Below are 18,853 nucleotides of genomic sequence, written 5' to 3' on the forward strand. Positions count from 1 at the left end.
GTAAAAGCTGATGAAGTGCACTGTCAATACTTCCGTAATCTCGTAACTCAATGGGATCAAATGTTCAAAGTGTGGCATTAGTCTGATACAGCATGCCTCCTTTCCTCGCCTAACTGAGACCGTCTGTGAAATCTAGAGACGGTTTTGCAAGGTATTAGCGCGACGTCTCCTGAGGAGGAGAGTGACTAATTTCTTTCCGCTACGCTTACTGAACTGTGCGCAGCTGTTACATGCACCATTCTTAAAATCTTATCAACCCAATCTAAATATCACAGTTTCACGTTAACACAGAATACCTTCAGACAGTTAATCACCGAACAAACAAATAAGTAGATAAATGTAGCCTGGCGGAGTGGCCGTGCGGTTCTAGGCGCTACAGTCTGGAGCCAAGCGACCGCTACGGTCGCAGGTTCGAATCCTCCCTCGGGCATGGATGTGTGTGATGTCCTTAGGTTAGTTAGGTTTAATTATTTCTAAGTTCTAGGCGATTTATGACCTCAGAAGTTAAGTCGCATAGTGCTCAGAGCCATTTGAACTATTTTTTAAGATAAATGTAAACAAATACTGATGAGTTAGAGGTACATTTGTGTGATGTTCGAATGCAGTATTAATTGGATGTTGCTTGACTTAGGCGCGTCGATTTAGTATCTAGGCGTAACGTTGCAGATGACAGGGAATGGAACTAGCACATAACAGCACTTGTATTGAAGGCTAACGGTCGACTACAGTTTATTGTAAAAGTGAAGCTGGTCGTAGGTTGTGTTCCATAAATGAACAGCATAGAGACAGAAGTGATGACACTTTCTGCAGGACCTGACCATCATTTTGCAGGACAGTGCTCAAGCACGTACAGAGCAAGCCGTTAGTGATTTGTTTGACTGATGGGGCTGCTAAGTGCTGTATCACCTACTGCACTTCCCTGATTTAAGCCCTCGGAGTTCAACTCGATTTCTAAACTGAAGGAAACACTGCACGGCATTCGCTTCAGAACTGCTACAAATTCGCCGGCACTAGACTACGCCGTTCGAACTGTCGAACTGTCAACACAACTGGCACTGCTAAGAGTATCCTACGACTTCCACATCACTGGCAACGGACTATACACTATGCTGGTGACTACTTTGAAGGTCAGTAAAACTTTGAAACACGTATCTATTTTGTACGAGCTGTAAATAAACAGTTGCCACTATTGAAGTTCCGACCCTCGTATTAACGACAAGGTGAAAATGAATGAAAGTGCAGGAGCATTTCGCCAGTGGCCTCCTAGTCGTGCACAGGAAATTGGACATCAGATCACGTGAGGTCAGCGTGAGGATATTGCCAAATGTTGCCGGTCCCGCAACACGAGATAGTTGAAGGAACAGAAAAATACTGTGTGTCAACCATCGAGCAGTTACGGTGCGGTGTAGTGATGTTCTTCATTACAAAGTGGCCCATAGACAACATCGGGATGAGATGAGAGGGGAAGAATCAATGGGAAACTGGAAGAAGGACAAAGAGTGGTGACTGTATCCCAGGAGTTTGGTATTGCTCTCAGGGTTGTTTCGCGTACCGTGGGGAGCGTTCGAAACCACAGGCACTGCTACCGAAGGAGAGGAGATGGTCGACCACGGTCTTCTACAGTACCAGATGACCGCTACGTTGTGCAACGGGCAAGCAGGGATCCACGTTAAACAGCGGGTCCAGTTGGAACCACATTTAACAGCATTACAAGGCACACAATCTCACGCTTCACGGTAGCACGGCGACTGCACGGAGATGGTCTCTTTGTCCGACAAGTAGTTCGTTGCCTTCCGTTCGTACTCATAAACCAGTGGAACCATCTCTGATGGTGTCAACAGCACAGTAAGTGGACCAACAAAGATTGGGGTTACGTGCTTTTCCGGATGAGAGCAGTTTCAGTCCGGTAGTAATTCCGGACGTACTCAAATATGGCGAGAGGGTGTAACACGTAATGGAGCCAGGAACAATGTAGAGCATGATCGTTTTGGTGGCTTAAATCCCACCTAGCATGAGTGGGATGCGAAGGGGGAAGTTTCGAAGAACATCAGCAAGCACCCGTGACTATCCAGCGGTTGTCAACCGTACTAGAGGAGAGATGTAAATTTCTACCTCAAGGAACTCACTATCAACCTCGTGGCCAATATGAGAGAACGTTGCAGAGCATTCATTGCTGTCTGTGGTGGTCACACACCGTGTTAATAACCGTGTTCCGCCTTTCTAAATGTCCAGGGTACCATCATAACTCCCGGTGACTTCATTCTAATTATTTGTCTTTGAATGAGAGTGTCATTTCTGTTCATCTCTCTACGTATTTCTTTCGGTTACCTTCTCTATTGTATACTATGGCACTTTTTTCTATGTATATTACAAGTTTCATCGGGCTATGTTACATGCCAGTGACACATAATGCGAAACTTACTTGGGTCTTTAAGTTTTGAACACCAGTGTATTTATGTATTGGACAGGTAAATTTAGGTCTCTAATTCACTATAACTATAGCTACTGTATAACACAGTTTCTATTTACAGGATGCAGAAAAGAATTAAGATTCAAGTATCCAACAAGCCTTTACCAGATGAAATAGACACATGAAACTACACTGATGAGGCAGAAAATAATGACCACTGCCCACCAAAGCATAGAATTTCACCTGGTGCTGCGAGCACGTCACGTGGCAAGGAAAGTATACAATGGAAGCAGAGGCGCCAAGCGAGGTGGCGCAGTGCTTAGCAGACTGGACTCGCAATCGGGAGGACGACGGTTCAAATCCGGGTCCGGTTAAGCAGATATAGGTTTTTACTCATATCCCTGAGTCGCTCCGAGGAAAAGCCTGGATGGTTCCGCTCAAAAGGAATGGTCGATTTCCTTCTCCATTCTTGACACAATCCAAGCTTGTGCTCCGTCTCTAAATTTTTAATGGTAATATTACATCGTGAAGCTATGTGAGGTGAGCCAGACACGTGAAATAATTAGCGGGGACAGCGAAGGAACAAATTAGTTTTGTTAGCAGGGATCTGGGAAAACGTGATACACCTGTAAAGGAAACGGCGTCTCCAATGACCTCGATGTCGACGGAAAGAGCTAGAGGTCTAGCTCTCGTATGTGTTGCCGCAGACAGCAATCTACGAATAGTTTAGAGGCGCTACTACCGTAGCATATCACTAATGACCACACAAAAAAGTTATGAATATTATCAGGGAACTTCAAATAGAATGTCTGGAAGAAAGGTGACGTTGGGTAAATTTAGACGTGGCGCGGTTTCTATATTTACGTCTACATCAACATGTACATGGATACTGTGCAAATCTTATTTAAGTTCCAGCCAGAGGGTTCATCGAACTACATTCACAGTAACTATTATTACGATCACGTACAGCGCGCGGAAAAAACGAACACTTATCTTTCCGCCGTGCTATCTCTGATTTCCCTTAGTTTATTATGATGATAGTTTCTCCCTGCGTAGATCGGCGTCAACAAAGTATTTTCGCATTTGGAGAAGGAAGTTAGTGATTAACATTTCGTAACAAGATTCCGCCGCAACGAAAAACGACTCTGTTTTAACGATGTCCATTCCAAATCCTGTATCATTTCAGTGACACTCTTCTATTTCGCGATAATACAAAATGTACTGGCCTTCTTTGAACTTTCTCGATGTACTCCGTCAATCCAATCTGGTGTGGATCTCACACCGCCAGCAGTATTCTAAAACAGGACGGGCAAGCGTAGTGAAGGCAGTCTGTTTAGTAGATCTGTTACATTTTCTAAGTGTCCTGCCAATAAAACACAGTGTGGTTAGTCTTCCTCAGAATATCTTCCATGAGTTTCTTCTAATTTAAGTTGTTCGTAATTGTAGTTCCTAGGTATTTAGTTGAATTTACGGCTTTTAGATTAGACTGATTCATCGTGTAACCGAAGTTTAACTGAGTCTATTTAGCACTCATGTGGATGACCTCACACTTTTCGTTATTTCGGGTCAATTGCCAATTTTTGTACCATACAGGTATCTTTATTAAATGATTTTTCGGTTTGTTTTGATCTTCTGGTGACTTTATTGGACGATAAACGACAGCAGCGTCTGCAACAACTCCTGAATCGGTTATATAGATTCGGAACAGCAAAGGGCCTATAACACTACCTTGGGGAACCCCAGAAATCACTCCTGTTTTACTCGACGACTTCCCGTCAACTACTACGAACTGTGACCCCTCTTACAGGAAATCACGAATCCAGTTGCATAACTGAGGCGATTCCATAAGCACGCACTTTCACTACAAGCCGCTTGTAAGTTACAGTGTCAAAAGCCTTGTGAAAATCTAATAATACGGAACCAATTTGAAATCCCTTATCAATAGCACTCAACACTTCGTACGAGTAAAGAGCTAGCTGTTTTTCACCAGAACGATGAAAATGAAACTTCCTGGCAGATTAAAATTGTGTGCCGGACCGAGACTCGTACTCGGGACCTTTGTCTTCCGCGGGCAAGTGCTCTACCAAGAACGATGTTTTCTAGGGCGGTGTTGACTTTGTGTTCGCCACGAAAATAACATAATTCAGATTTTTTCGACGCACGAAAGCATTTAGACAGTAGTTTTTTCCCTCGCATCACAGTGGCATAGAACAGGAGAGAGAGCGATGTTAATATTGACACAGGCTGTTCAGCGTAGTGGCATGTCGTGTACATGTTACCGACCAGCCGTGAAACCCGGCGTTTAACGGAATGCCTAGAGGCTATATTGAATAGCAAAAATCATGAAGCAGGGCACGGAGTACATCTTGTTTCTTCCACTAAGACTTACACTTTCCAAAGTTAAAAAAAAGAGCCACTCAACGTATCAAGGTAAATTGGTTTTTATTGTTTTTAAGGTTACAACTTGCAGATATGTTCTGACCAATATATAGTTCAAATGCCCACGAAACATGGACGCACACGATTTCTCCAGTGATTAGCTACTCTATCCAACGTTAGTGGTGTTGTGTCCGCGGTAGTCTGACGAATGTTCGCCTACAAATGTTCCGAAGTTTGTAGCTTGTCAGCATAGACTTGCACTTTCATGTAGCCCAAAAGAAAAATAATCACACGACCGTGGCTGCCAGTTCCCTGCTCCACATCTTGAGATGATCCGGCCGCCAAACTTCTCCCCCCAAGCATAGCATCAACTGTGTGGCACGTAGCACTATCCCGCTGGAACCATATGTTTTCAGTATCTGTACTCTCACGTTCTGGCTACATAAAATTTCCGCAGAATGAGTTTGTAGCGATTTCCACTGACTGTACAGGCTCTTCTCTCAACATGTTGTTGTTGTGGTCTTCAGTCCTGAGACTGGTTTGATGCAGCTCTCCGTGCTACTCTATCCTGTGCAAGATTCTTCATCTCCCAGTACCTACTGCAACCTACATCCTTCTGAATCTGCTTAGTGTATTCATCTCTTGGTCTCCCGCTACAATTATTACCCTCCACACTGCCCTCCAATACTAAATTGGTGATCCCTTGATGCCTCAGAACATGTCCTACCAAGCGATCCCTTCTTCTGGTCAAGTTGTGCCACAAACTTCTCTTCTCCCCCATCCTATTGAACACTTCCTCATTAGATATGTGATCTAGCCATCTAATCTTCAACATTCTTCTGTAGCACAACATTTCGAAAGCTTCTATTCTCTTCTTGTCCAAACTAGTTATCGTCCATGTTTCACTTCCATACATGGCTACACTCCATACAAATACCTTCAGAAACGACTTCCTGACACTTAAATCTATAATCGATGTTAACAAATTTCTCTTCTTCAGAAACGCTTTCCTTGCCATTGTCAGTCTACATTTTATATCCTCTCTACTTCGACCATCATCAGTTATTTTGCTCCCCAAATAGTAAAACTCCTTTACTACTTTAAGTGTCTCATTTCCTAATCTAATTCCCTCAGCATCACCCGACTTAATTCGACTACATTCCATTATCCTCGTTTTTCTTTTGTTGATGTTCATCTTATATCCTTCTTTCAAGACATTGTCCATTCCGTTCAACTGCTCTTCCACATCCTTTTCTGTCTCTGACAGAATTACGATGTCATCGGCGAACCTCAACAATTTTATTTCTTCTCCATGGATTTTAATACCTACTCCGAATTTTTCTTTTGTTTCCGTCACTGCTTGCTCAATGTACTGATTGAATAACATCGGAGAGAGGCTACAACCCTGTCTCACTCCCTTCCCAACCACCGCTTCCCTTTCATGTCCCTCGACTCTTATAACTGCCATCTGGTTTTTGTGCAAATTGTAAATAGCCTTTCGCTCCCTGTATTTTACCCCTGCCACCTTTAGAAGTTGAAAGAGAGTATTCCAGTCAACTTTGTCAAAAGCTTTCTCTAAGTCTACAAATGCTAGAAACGTAGGTTTGCCTTTTCTTAATCTTTCTTCTAATATGAGTCGTAAGGTCAGTATTGCCTCACGTGTTCCAACATTTCTACGGAATCCAAACTGATCTTCCCCAAGGTCAACTTCTACTAGTTTTTCCATTCGTCTGTAAAGAATTCGCGTTAGTATTTTGCAGCTGTGACGTATTAAACACCTAGTTCAGTAATTTTCACATCTGTCAACACCTGATTTCTTTGCGATTGGAATTATTGTATTCTTCTGGAAGTCTGAGGGTATTTCGCCTGTTTCATGCATCTTGCTCAGCAGAAGGTACAGTTTGGCAGGACTGGCTCTCCCAAGGCCGTCAGTAGTTCCAATGGAATGTTGTCTACTCCGGGGGCCATGTTTCGACTCTCAACATATCGACAGCAATAAGGTCGAATGATGCCGCCACGCTATAAACCGCACTACAAAGCGAGTTTTTCTGAGTGCAGTGGCACTTCACGGAACGTTTGTGGGTTCTTCTAACTCCAATAACGACCAATTTTACGTACTGACGAAGCCATTAAGACAAAATGGCGCCTCGTATGAAAAGATGATTTTTCCACTAAAATGTGAGTTAACTTCCAACTGTTGTACGTCCAATCAACGAACTCACGACGGAATCTATGATCCTTTGGCTTCAATTATTGGGTCAGTACTACTTTTTATGGGTGCAGGCCCAAATTATTTCGTAAGAATGGCCACGTTGATGTCTCAGATAGCCGGAATCGTTGAGATCGTCCCGAAACTGGCGCATTCGGCTCTTCCTCAATGTTGGCCCCTATTGCTGTGACATTGTTCTTACATCGCGCTTTACATTGTCTTCTTGGTGGCTTCTGGTCGTGTAGAGTGAAATCCCGCTCAAACTTGGCCACAGTGTGACGTATAGCCTGGATAGAGAAACGATGATGGCGACCCAGTTCTCAGATGAACAAACGACGAGCACCCACAACTGAGCGGCCACTTTGGTAGATTTTTTAATGATTTCTAAACGTTCAGGGAGCGTGCGTCACTTCGCGGAGAATCGACAAATAGTGTTGGATGTTTTCACATTTGGAAGAGCATAAGAAATATTAGAAATTGGAAATTAAGATTTTAAAGAGTACCACTCCTTACGAAAGCCTCTTTATTTTGACAGTGATAAGATCCACAGATATCATTATTGTAGCAGTTTCGGTATAGTTTGGCCGGAGTTCAGTTGTGTGAGAGCGCCACTTTCCCTAAAATGGAGTCTGCACGTGATGATTCTGAAAGTTTGTCGTTAATGATGGTGCAAATGCAATGAAACAAAGTTTTGTAGAGATTTACAGACAAGGAAGAGTAATTCTTCAAGAAACAGTGTTTTTCTAAGGGACGTTCACTTTCCGGGAAAAACAACGGGCGCCAATGCGCATAAGATTGTGGGATAAAACAACCTCGTCATCCTTGCTTAGTGAGAAAAAATACAGTGTAATATACGTATAGGGAACACAGAAACTTATAAAACGCTGAAGGAAATATGTGATGGTACCAAATTTTACGTATCAGATGGTGAGTTGTTGAGCATATTTTATGAGACATATTGTTGTATTGACTGTGATGGGCGAGGCAGGATGTTAAAGGAATTGTCTACCAGATAAATTAATATTACGCATGGCACATACACATCTGTGAACCCTGCCGTCAATGTACCGGAACCACACGAGGATCTGTGAAGTGCATGTGCAAAAATACGTAATTGCTAGAACCTCAACTGCTTGTATGTGAAGAGGAAAGTTATTTGCGATTCAAAATGTCATTTCATTTCTGCTTGCTCTAATAAATAAAGCATAAAAGAGATATGTAAAGGTTTATTTTATATATATGTAAAGGTTTTTTAAAATACCGCTACCAGTCACAAACTTTGTCAACTACTGTTATTACTTATTTATTTAGCGACATGTTCGAGGGTTAAACCTGATCTTCAGGCTAAATGGCATTACAAAAACAACTTTACAGTGAGATCATACCGATATTACATAGTCTTTTCGTAAATTCTGTGGTCATCCTGTGGAAGAAGAGAAAACTTAGTAAGGGGCGATGTCACTTTGGAAGCTGGATTGATGTTTCCAAGAAAATGTTGGGTAATGCTCACTCACTTCGTTCTTAAATTCGTTGTGATGTGTTGCGGTATATCCATTTCCATTACAACGAGACTACCACGCCAGAAGAACGAAGTGAGTGACCATCACACAACAAGTTTGTGACTGGTAGCGGTAATTTTTTTTTAAAAAAAAAAAACTTTACATATTTCTTGATACATTCACGGCCGGCCGGAGTAGCCGTGCGGTTCAAGGCGCTGCAGTCTGGAGCCGAGCGACCGCTATGGTCGCTGGTTCGAATCCTGCCTCGGGCATGGATGTGTGTGATGTCTTTAGGTTAGTTAGGTTTAATTAGTTCTAACTTCTAGGCGACTGATGACCTCAGAAGTTAAGTCGCATAGTGCTCAGAGCCATTTGAGACATTCACGGTCGAAAAATAGTCACAACGGCTTCAAATAAAAGAGATACACAACTGGAACTTTAGATTCAGTTACTGCTTACTAAACGTTTGAAATAATACAGGTTGACTCTTACAGAGAAGACAACAGCAACCGTCCACTTTTTACCATGCCATTTATTTGTTTAAATAGCGCCGTTACAGGTTTCGAACCGAAAGTTTCATCTTCAGACGGCTTGTTCACGTTACGATACGTTTTACATTAGCTTTTTCCCAAATGATGGAATTTCCTTGGGGTTTGGAACCCACCCTCGGATTTTCACCTTTTCCGCTCTCTATCGAAAACCTTCAGGAAACTTCCTTTCCTGATGAAAACGAGCTCCGAACATGGCTCGAGCGAATTCTTCGCCTCAAAACCATGTAATTTCTACAGACTCGGAATGGAAAAGTTATGCCACCGTTGGCAGACTGTTGTAAATAGTGAAGAAAACATGCTCTTGATGACTAAAGTCTGTGTTATGTGTTTATTAAAGATACGATAAAACGCTACGAAGTTGTGCACTAACCCAGTAATTAAGTCTTTATGACCGCCCTTTGTGTGTTAGTGTCTGTAGTTATGAGAATGATCGTAGTGCTGTGTGAGCAAAATGTATAAGATTCGCGGTAACGACAGAGAAAGAGGGGGAGAGAGAGAGAGAGAGAGAGAGAGAGAGAGAGAGAGAGAGAGAGAGAGAGAGAGAGACAGAGAGAGGAGAGGGACAGAGAGGACTGTGCTGTCCAGGAGGGATGAGCTCGACTCGACGGCAAGGCGAGGCGAGGCGAGGGCAATCCGTCGTCGTCGACGGTGGCGTTATATCGTCATAACTGAATCTCCGGCCGTTCGCAATTCTGCCGGCGAAGCCTGGAAGCGGGAAAGGGGGTGCATTGTAACGTCGGGCGTGCCCCTGCTCGCGCCCCCTGCAGAGTAATTCAATATCAGCTCAAAGCTTGTCTTTGTGTACTCGCCAATAACACGAATATTAACCTAATTGGTATGCTCCATTACTGCTGCTGTGAGGGGTAGGACCGCGGCGGCGCGCGGGCTTGGGGGCAGCGGCTGCTGGGATTAGGCGCACGTTCCGGGCGTCGTTGTAGTTAATTAACTCGCTGGCAACTTCTGCCCCTCCCTCGCCGCCCGCCGACGGCCGCCCCCACTACGGGCGTCCCTCTCAACCCTGACGCAGCGGCGGCTCGGCGCGTCGCGACCCGACGCTCCCCACCACTGCGCCTCGTTGCCTAGCGACGGTGGGAGTGGTCACGGCCGCGCGGGCCAATGGCGCCCGGCCCGGGGAGCGTCGCGGACCAACCGGCGCGAAGCGTCGTCAGTGGCCATTTTTACAGACGTCGCCCCTACCCTTAGCAGAAGCTCCCTCCACCCTACAGCCGCGGACGACTTACCGAATGCGGTGTAGGGATCGCGGAGAGTTTGGGATGCGCGCACACGAGTGAAGAGGGCGCGAGAGTGTGTGCGCGCTGTGTATGTGTGTGCGTTGTCTGTGTTTAGAAGCAATTTCAGCAGCGACGAACGCGGGGCACGGTGTATCGTACGTTCTACCCCTTAGGGGACGACGGCAGAAAAATCGAGGAATGAACGAGAAAGAGGGCAGATAGGCTCGATAGCAAAATCTGCTCGTAAGAGATTCCCTTTTTTCCGTTTCTCGCGGCCTCCATCGGTGCGGCCGGGAGAGGGGAGGAGGGAGGTAGGGCGCACTTTGGAGGGGAAGAGTTTCCCCCACCCCCTCCGGAAGTACGGATTGCAGCAACGAGCGACACAACCCCTTCAGTTGCTGCCCCTTAGCCGCTAGAGCTACACCGCAGATTGGTCGCGTTTGTACGGCCAAAGCCCATTCCTCCGGTACAGAGGCGGGAACTCCACAGACGCTAGGGTGTCCACGCCTACCCTCCCTCTCGCACCCACCGACGACCACGTCTTCAGCGCCAGAGAACGCCATTCGCTGGACAGTTACGCCCGTGGCGGGCGGTTGACAGATCGGCGGCACAGACGCGGCTTCAGAACGTCTTTCCCTCTCTGGGGGACCTGCGATGGTTCAGTAACGACCTGGTGCGTTGCTCGTCGGCGTCACTTGACGATGGACAAGCAGAGGCTGCAGGACCCCAGGGGCAGCAGAACGTCCTTCCTCATCGAGGACATCCTCTTCAGGCCCAAGGCGACTCTCCCGCAGGTAAGGACCACGTGGGAGGCATTGCGCTTGCTGTGTGTCAGTCTCCATCACGCTGTAAACAACCGCAGGTCTTATTTCTATTGTCATGTTGCTGGACTTGCTTTCTAGAACCACGAACCACCCGAAACTTGCAGCACTCCTGACTCCTAACTCGTGAGTCCAAAAACTTTGGGTTCAGGTGGTGGCTGTCAATGCTTCTACTATTCTACGACGTCTCACCCACGCATGAGTACAGCGCACATAATGTTCATACCACCGCGCGAAACTCCCAGAAAACTCATTTGAAATGCTGTTGAGCTCGCACGTCAAACTGGCTTGAACGTCGTTATGTCGTGACAGCGCTGACTTTCTCTTGTGAATTTCTGTTTTGTGGTAGGTTCGTATTGATAACGCGAAGTCTCGACACCGATGACGATTTTTTTCCGGGAAGGAAATGGGCACCTTTCGCATTTCAATCAAATCGTGGTAGGCGTCTACGCATCGTTGTTTTCTTTCGGGCGCCAGTCTAGAGAATGCCTTGAACGTATGATTCAGACGTGTTGCTCCATTACGATTTGTGACACAATAACGTTCACACATGGCGACCGCACGCCCTGTATTTAAAGCCGCCTGCTCACAAGTGACTGGACGGATCTTGATCTGCTGTTTACAGTAATTAGATCGAGTTGTCATTGTAGCCACTGCGCTGACGTTGCTCGTAGGTCAAGAACAAAATCAGGCTCGGAACCTTTTAAATGTACGGAGTATTTCGTGAAGGTACCCTGATGTTGAAATGAGCTTTACCTCATTACTCAGAGATCCACGCAATTTTGTTGTCTTGTACCAACCTACACATTGGTGCAAGAATATTTGTTTTTAATGGAATGATGTAGCCTATTTTTTAGTGGCATTCTAAAGCTTTCGAAAACTCGAACAGTGACATAACGCTCATTAATGCTGGCGTTAAATCTTTCCGCAAAAACAATTTAAAAATTTGCATCTACACAATACAGCATATCTGATACTGATATCATGTTCCCCATTCGCGTCCCATTCGCGAAGGTAGCATGAGAACAGCTGGTAGTAAACTTCGGTATGAGCTCCAATTTCTCTGATTTTGTCATCGTGTTCGTATATCGGAGGAAGTAATATGTTTTCCGACTCTTCTTAAAATGTACGTTCTCTGAATTTCAGCAGTAACCTTTTCTGTGACACATAGCACCTCTCCTGCAGTGATTGCCGCTGGAATTTGTTGAGCGTCTTCGTCACACCCTCGAGCGAACTAAACAATCCCGTGACGGAAAGGGCCGCTCTTAGTTGGATCTCCTCCATCTCTTCTCTTAATGCTACGTGGCAACGGTCCCACACTGTTGAACAGCACTCAAGAATCGGTCAAACAAGTGATTCGCAGGCCACTTCTTTTGCGGAAGAATTACTTTACTGATATGAAAGAACAACCAGTCTTGATTGCGAAACTGGAATTTTTATTTTATTTATCCTCCAGTGACGCATTTCACTTTATATAACACATCTTCATATGGGCCAATGGAAAAATATGGTGTTAAGTATGTAGGATGCCGCGCATAAAAATATCCCGGTAGGAAACCGCTGCGCTCAGAAATTGAAAAACCTTGTGTGGTATCTGGCATAGAACATGAGAAATATACAGCAATCGGCAGCTAAAACACATAAAAGCCCCTAGTGGGTAGTTGCCCTTGCCAATTTTTTTTTTTTTTTTTTTTTTTTTTTTTTTTTTTTTTTTTTTTAAGGGTGTCGCCCGATGTCTTTCTCAGATATGTGGCGCTTTCCACATCCGCTGAAACAGGATCAGCACTACATTGACGCATCACACAGTACATACGCAGGAGGTGCAGTCGCTCATGCTTCCAGCTGTGCACATAGAATTACATTCCGTTATGATTCTTACAATTAGTCTCAACAGTGCAGTCATATTTCCTACAATTAATTTTATGTAGTTACTCAGTTGTGGTCTCTCCGAATTCCTAGATATCTTACGGTTGTTACTTTTTCCAGTGAGTTTTCGCTAGTAGCTTAATCGAACCGTAACTGATTTCTCCGACTATTTAAACGCTGTATGTTACATGTATTTACTTTCAGGGTCATTTGTGACTCCTTGCACAAATGATCGATCATCCGAATGTTATTCAGCATTTCACTATAGTTTGCCGGCCGTTGTGGCCGGGCGGTTCTAGGCGCTTCAGTCCGGAACCGCGCTGCTGCTACGGTCGCATGTTCGAATCCTGCCTCGGGCATGGATGTGTGAGATCCCCTTATGTTAGTTAGGTTAAGTAGTTCTAAGTCTAGGGGACTGATGACCTCAGATGTTAACTCCCATAGTGCTCAGAGCCATTTGAACTATAGTTTTTATTGGCAATTGAACACATCAATATAGCCAATTCAAACTCACTGGGCCGCCTTCCCATGGAAGCCATGCATCTATCTTTTCCACATATTAACGACTATTTTAAACAGGAATGACTGTGATATAAACGATAACACCACAGAAAAACGTCTCAGCCTCTTGGGTTAACCAATTGTTGTTGGTGTATAGATACCCTCTGTTGTGGCTGTATCTACCGTACGCCTGTCTGAATCGTTGATGCGCGCAAGCCACCCTACCACATCAAATATTGTGTAGTACTAATCACCTAACTTGTATATTACTCTCTTGTAGCGGTTGTTTAGCAAAATATTTGACCGTCTACCGCCACCCCGCCTCCATGCTTCATTATCTGAAAGTTTGTTTTCAGTTGTCTCTCCTGCACAACCCTACCATTTCTGAGATCCCGCTCTTCCTAGGTTTACCTCTTTCCTGGCTCCCTGGAGCTCCCCATAATCATACTTTCTGAGGTATTCTTTGGTGATCCGTACGGGTAACAACACAGCCTTACCACTCCGGTTGTTTTCTTTCTATTCACTGTACCAATGTCAAACATATTTTCGTCACTCCCTTAATGTATTCAGTTATTACCCTGTCCGTTATTGTAGTTTTGCAACACCTTCTACAAATATATTGCGGGGAGCTCTTCTTTTATTTTCTTTGTAGTATCCACATTTTCTCCTATGTATATTACATTATTTTGCACAAGCCTTTTGTACAGTTGCTTCTTCGTAGCTTTGAAAATATTCTCATCGTGTGGAATTGGTTGTAGATTCTTAGTTCTGACCTTCGCTTTCCATATTTCATTCAGTACATCTTCAACATACTTTCCATCCGCTGTCATTGTGGCTCTTAAGTAGTTATATGAAGTTGCATTTCTAATAACAGCCTTCTTGGTTTTTAAGTCATGCCTTTCCGCTCTTATGATCGTACACCGTGATTTTCCAACATTTATCTCGATATCCCACTCCTCGCATTCCTTCACTAATTTTCTGGATGTGTAGCTTATGTCTTCTTCAGTCTCGGCACCAATCTCTACTATCATTTCCTGCTCGCAGAGCCATTTGGACATCTTATCCTCCAGTTTTTAAGGTTCTTATCAATATATGCCATAAACAACGTAGTAAATTTGCAACAAATCTGTCTCACTCGTTTGTCAACAGTAAACTCTCCCAAAAGATAGTTACCTCTTTTGAGACAGTAAGCACTAGCTTTACAAAACTGTTTCAATACACTGAAATAATCTGCAGAAACATTTTTGTCTTCTATTGCTTCCCGCAGATATTTAAGTGGCACAATGTAAGAAGCATTCTTCAACTCAATAAATATCATATGCCTCGTCATTCCATGGTTTCTGCTAGCTGTTTCAGACAAAACATGTTGCGTGCGTATGATCTACCAGCCCTAATTCCACTTTGTTCTTCCAAATCTTCTACCTGCTGTTCTATTCTTTGTTTTATGTTTCGTCTATACAGCCCACCCACATAACAATGATTTCCTACAATTATTGACATCTATTTTGTCGAAGATATACTCTCCATCAGACAGCTGTTAAATTCTTTTGCGAGCATTTCTGATGCCAACAAAGGGAAATTTTTCGCCATCTCTACGGGTATTCCTACAGGGCAAGACGCATTGTTGTTGTTCTAAACACGGAAAATAAACCTTGATACACACACACTCTAGCGCGCGCTCGCTCATACACATGCAATCATCGATTATAATTTAATTCGAACTTTTAACTGTAATTCTATGCGCAATTTTTATATGTCCAAATTCATTGTTTCCAAGAGCACATTGCAGAAAAGTTTGTATTTTATTTTAACCAAGCCCGTTAGCAGTCAATCCGATTCCTCGCTATGCCTAGGACACCCAAAGTATATGTGACTGAACTCTTGGATGTCCCAGCAATCGCAGTATGCTGATGACATTAGTCGTGTTTGAATTTGAGTGTCATTAAAAGCACTTCGTGTACTCTTTGCAAGGATTCTTACGTTTCACATCTTCGTTTAAACGCTTGAACTTATTTCGGGAGCAATTGACTCACACTGAAACAAAGACACATATCCTACCGTCACCCATGCAGTAGTGTTCGATAGAAATCTGTGAATATTTATGATATATGACAAATTGAAACAGTTATCTGTGTCACTCATATTTTTTACTGAACGTATACGATGGATTTCAAAATTTTTCATCCTCATCCTCTGGTGGATACGGTGGTTTCGTTGTGTTAACCCCAAAAGAGGGCATCTCTTTTTGATTGCAGTCAGTGGTATAACGTCGTTGTCTAGTAATACCCTGCAGTAATCGTTTTACTGAAAAAATTTGGAAAAAAAATGTAAGACGATATCTAGCTGTACTAATAAAGCATTGGCTGTCTCTTGAGAAGAAGGTATAAGATGAACACTATCTAAAAGGAAAACAAATATATTGTACTGTAATAAAATTAAATCAGACGATGCTGAGAGAATTACGCGAAAGACTTCTGCTATTAGTGCTGGAAAAAAATTCTCGGTAGATGAAGTAATGATGATATTAAACGCAGACTGGTACCAGCAAGAAAAGAGCTTCTGAAAAAGAGGAATTTCTTAACATCGAAAATAAATTCAAGGTTGAGGAATTATATTTTTTTAAAGGTGGAGTGCAGCCTTGAGCTGATGTCAAATGTCAAAGATGAACAGTTCAGACAAGAAGAGTATAAAAGCACTGCGATTGTGAAGTTATCGAAGAATGCTGAAGATTGTGTGGGTAGACCAGGTAACTAAGGAAGGGGTACTGGATGAATTCAGAAAAAAATAAATTTATGGTGCGACTCCACTAAAAGAAGGTACAGGTTGATAGGACATATTATTAGGCTTCAATACAGCCAGTTTTGTAATGGAGAGGCAGACCACGGCTTGATTACCGTAAGCAGCTTCAAATGGACGTCATCTGCAGTAGTTACGCAGAGATGAGTACAGGCTTGTGCGGAACAAACTAACGCTGAGAACTGCATCAAATCAGTTTCAGCAGTTAAACCAACAAATTACACTACTGCCATTAAAATTGCTACACCACTAAGATGACGAGCTACAAACGCGAAATTTAACCGACAGGAAGAACATGTTGTGATATGCAAATGATTAGCTTTTCACAGCATTCACACAAGGTTGGCGCCGGTGGCGACACCTACAACGTGCTGACATGAGGGAAGTTTCCAACCGATTTCTCATCCACATACTGCAGTTGACTGGCGTTGCCTGGTGAAACATTGTTGTGATGCCTCGTGTAAGGAGGAGAAATGCTTACCATCACGTTTCTGACTTTGATAAAGGTCGGATTGTAGCCTATCGCGATTGCGGTTTATCGTATCGCGACATTGTTGCTCGCGTTGGTCCAGATCCAATGACTGTTAGCAGAATATAGAATCGGTGGGTTCAGGAGGGTAATACGGAACTCCGTGCTCGATCCCAACGGCCTCGTATCACTAGCAGTCGAGATGACAGGCACCTTATCCGCATGGCTGTAACGCATCCTGCACCCACGTCTCGATCCCTGACTCAACAGATGGGGACGTTTGCAAGACAACAACCACCTGCACGAACAGTACGACGACGTTTTCAGCAGCGTGGACTGTCAGCTCTGAGACCATGGCTGCGGTTACCCTTGACGCTGCATCACAGACTGGAGCGCCTCCGATGGTGTATCACAACGACCAACCTGGCTGCACGAATGGCAAAACGTCATTTTTTCGGATGAATCCAGGTTCTGTTTACAGCATCATGATAGTCGCATCCGTGTTTGGCGACATCGCAGTGAACGCACATTGGAAGCGTGTATTCGTCATTGACATACTGGCGTATCACCCGGCGTGATGGTGTGGGGTGCCATTGGTTACACGTCTCGGTCACCTCTTGTTCTCATTGACGGCCCTTTGAACAGTGGACGTTACATTTCAGATGTGTTATTACCCGTGGCTCTAACTTTCATTCGATCCATGCGAAACCATACATTTCAGTAGGATATTGCACGACCGCATATTGCAGGTCCTGCACGGGCCTTTCTGGATACAGAAAACATTCTCCAGATCTGTCACCAATTGAAAACGTCTGGTGAATGGTGGCCGAGCAATTAGCTCGTCGCAATACGCCATTCACTAGTCTCGATGAACTGTGGTATCGTGATAAAGCTGCATGGGCAGCTGTGCCTGTACACGCCATCCAAGCTCTGTTTGACTCAATGCCCAGGCGTATCAAGGCTGTTATTACGGCCAGAAATTGTTGCTCTGGGTACCGATTTCTCAGGATCTATGCACCCAAATTGCGTGAAAATGTAATCACATGTCAGTTCTAGTATACTATATTTGTCCAATGAATACTCGTTTATCATCTGCATTTTTCCTTGGCGTACCAATTTTAATGGGCAGTAGTGTATTCTGTGAGGTGAAAATCCTCGAAATACATGATAGAAGCTTAATTATAAAACGTGACTTATTAATGAATGAAGGACTTCCGTCTGGAGTATGGGATCATAATGACTATTGTAATGTACGAGGGGTTTTTAATAATTAACGTAACACATTTTTTTCTCGGCCAGTTTCAGTCCAAAAAATGCGGCATTTGTTGTGGGACATTGTGAAATATTACCACTTCAGCCCCAATGGTTTCATGAAGTACCGACAGGTGGCGGCGCTATGCGTAGCCTTGAAAATGACGTCTGTAACCGAGGTGCATTCCACGAAGAGAGCTGTCATTGAGTTTCTTTTGGTTGAAAATGGAAGCATCGCAGAGGATTCTCGTAGGTGATTGCACAGTATCTACGGAGACCTAGCACTGAACAAGAGCACGGTGAGTCGTTGGGAGAGTCGCCTGTTATCATGGCAACAAGGTCGCGCAAACCTGTCCGATCTCACTCGTGCCGGTCGGCCGTATCCAGCTGACGCATGTGCAATGTTGGAACGTGCGGACAGTCTCATTCGAGATGATCGAACGATCACAATGAAACGTCTCGCTGCACAACTGGACGTCTCTGTGGCTAGTGCTGACACACACTTCCACCAATTGGGATACTCGAAGGCTGAGCGCTTCACAGCCCAGCATAAGCTATGAAGAGCAACGAAGAACTTCGCGGGAAACAATACGTGGATTATAGGAAGCTTATTGATGCAACATGATGATGACTCCGGCGTCGACCAGTAGAGTCGTACCACGAGGACATACAGGCCCTACCGGTTTGGTGGCGTAAGGCGCCCCTTGAACGGATATTATTTTGGAAATTTTTTGGAAATTTGCGGTAAGGTCTTATGGGACCAAACTGCTGAGGTCATCAGTCCCTAAGCTTACGCACTACTTAAACTATTGTATTCTGTGTTAACCGGGGGCCTAGAAACAACGGAGAGGCTCCGTCACCGCCGCAGC

General features: G+C 44.2%; 1 protein-coding gene across 1 annotated transcript in view; it reads left to right on the forward strand.

Annotated features, from left to right (window-relative positions):
* The first annotated feature begins 10,711 nt into the window (after positions 1-10,711).
* Positions 10,712-18,853, forward strand: part of LOC126284921 (brain-specific homeobox protein homolog) — a 135,380-nt gene continuing 127,238 nt past the window's right edge. Inside the window, exon 1 of the mRNA XM_049984184.1 lies at positions 10,712-11,074. Within this exon, the coding sequence (XP_049840141.1) occupies positions 10,982-11,074 (93 nt within the window). The 5' untranslated portion in view covers positions 10,712-10,981. The remainder of the gene's footprint in view (positions 11,075-18,853) is intronic.

Source organism: Schistocerca gregaria, chromosome 8 (genome assembly GCF_023897955.1).
Source record: "Schistocerca gregaria isolate iqSchGreg1 chromosome 8, iqSchGreg1.2, whole genome shotgun sequence".
In the NCBI taxonomy this organism is placed as follows: Eukaryota; Metazoa; Arthropoda; class Insecta; order Orthoptera; family Acrididae; genus Schistocerca; species Schistocerca gregaria.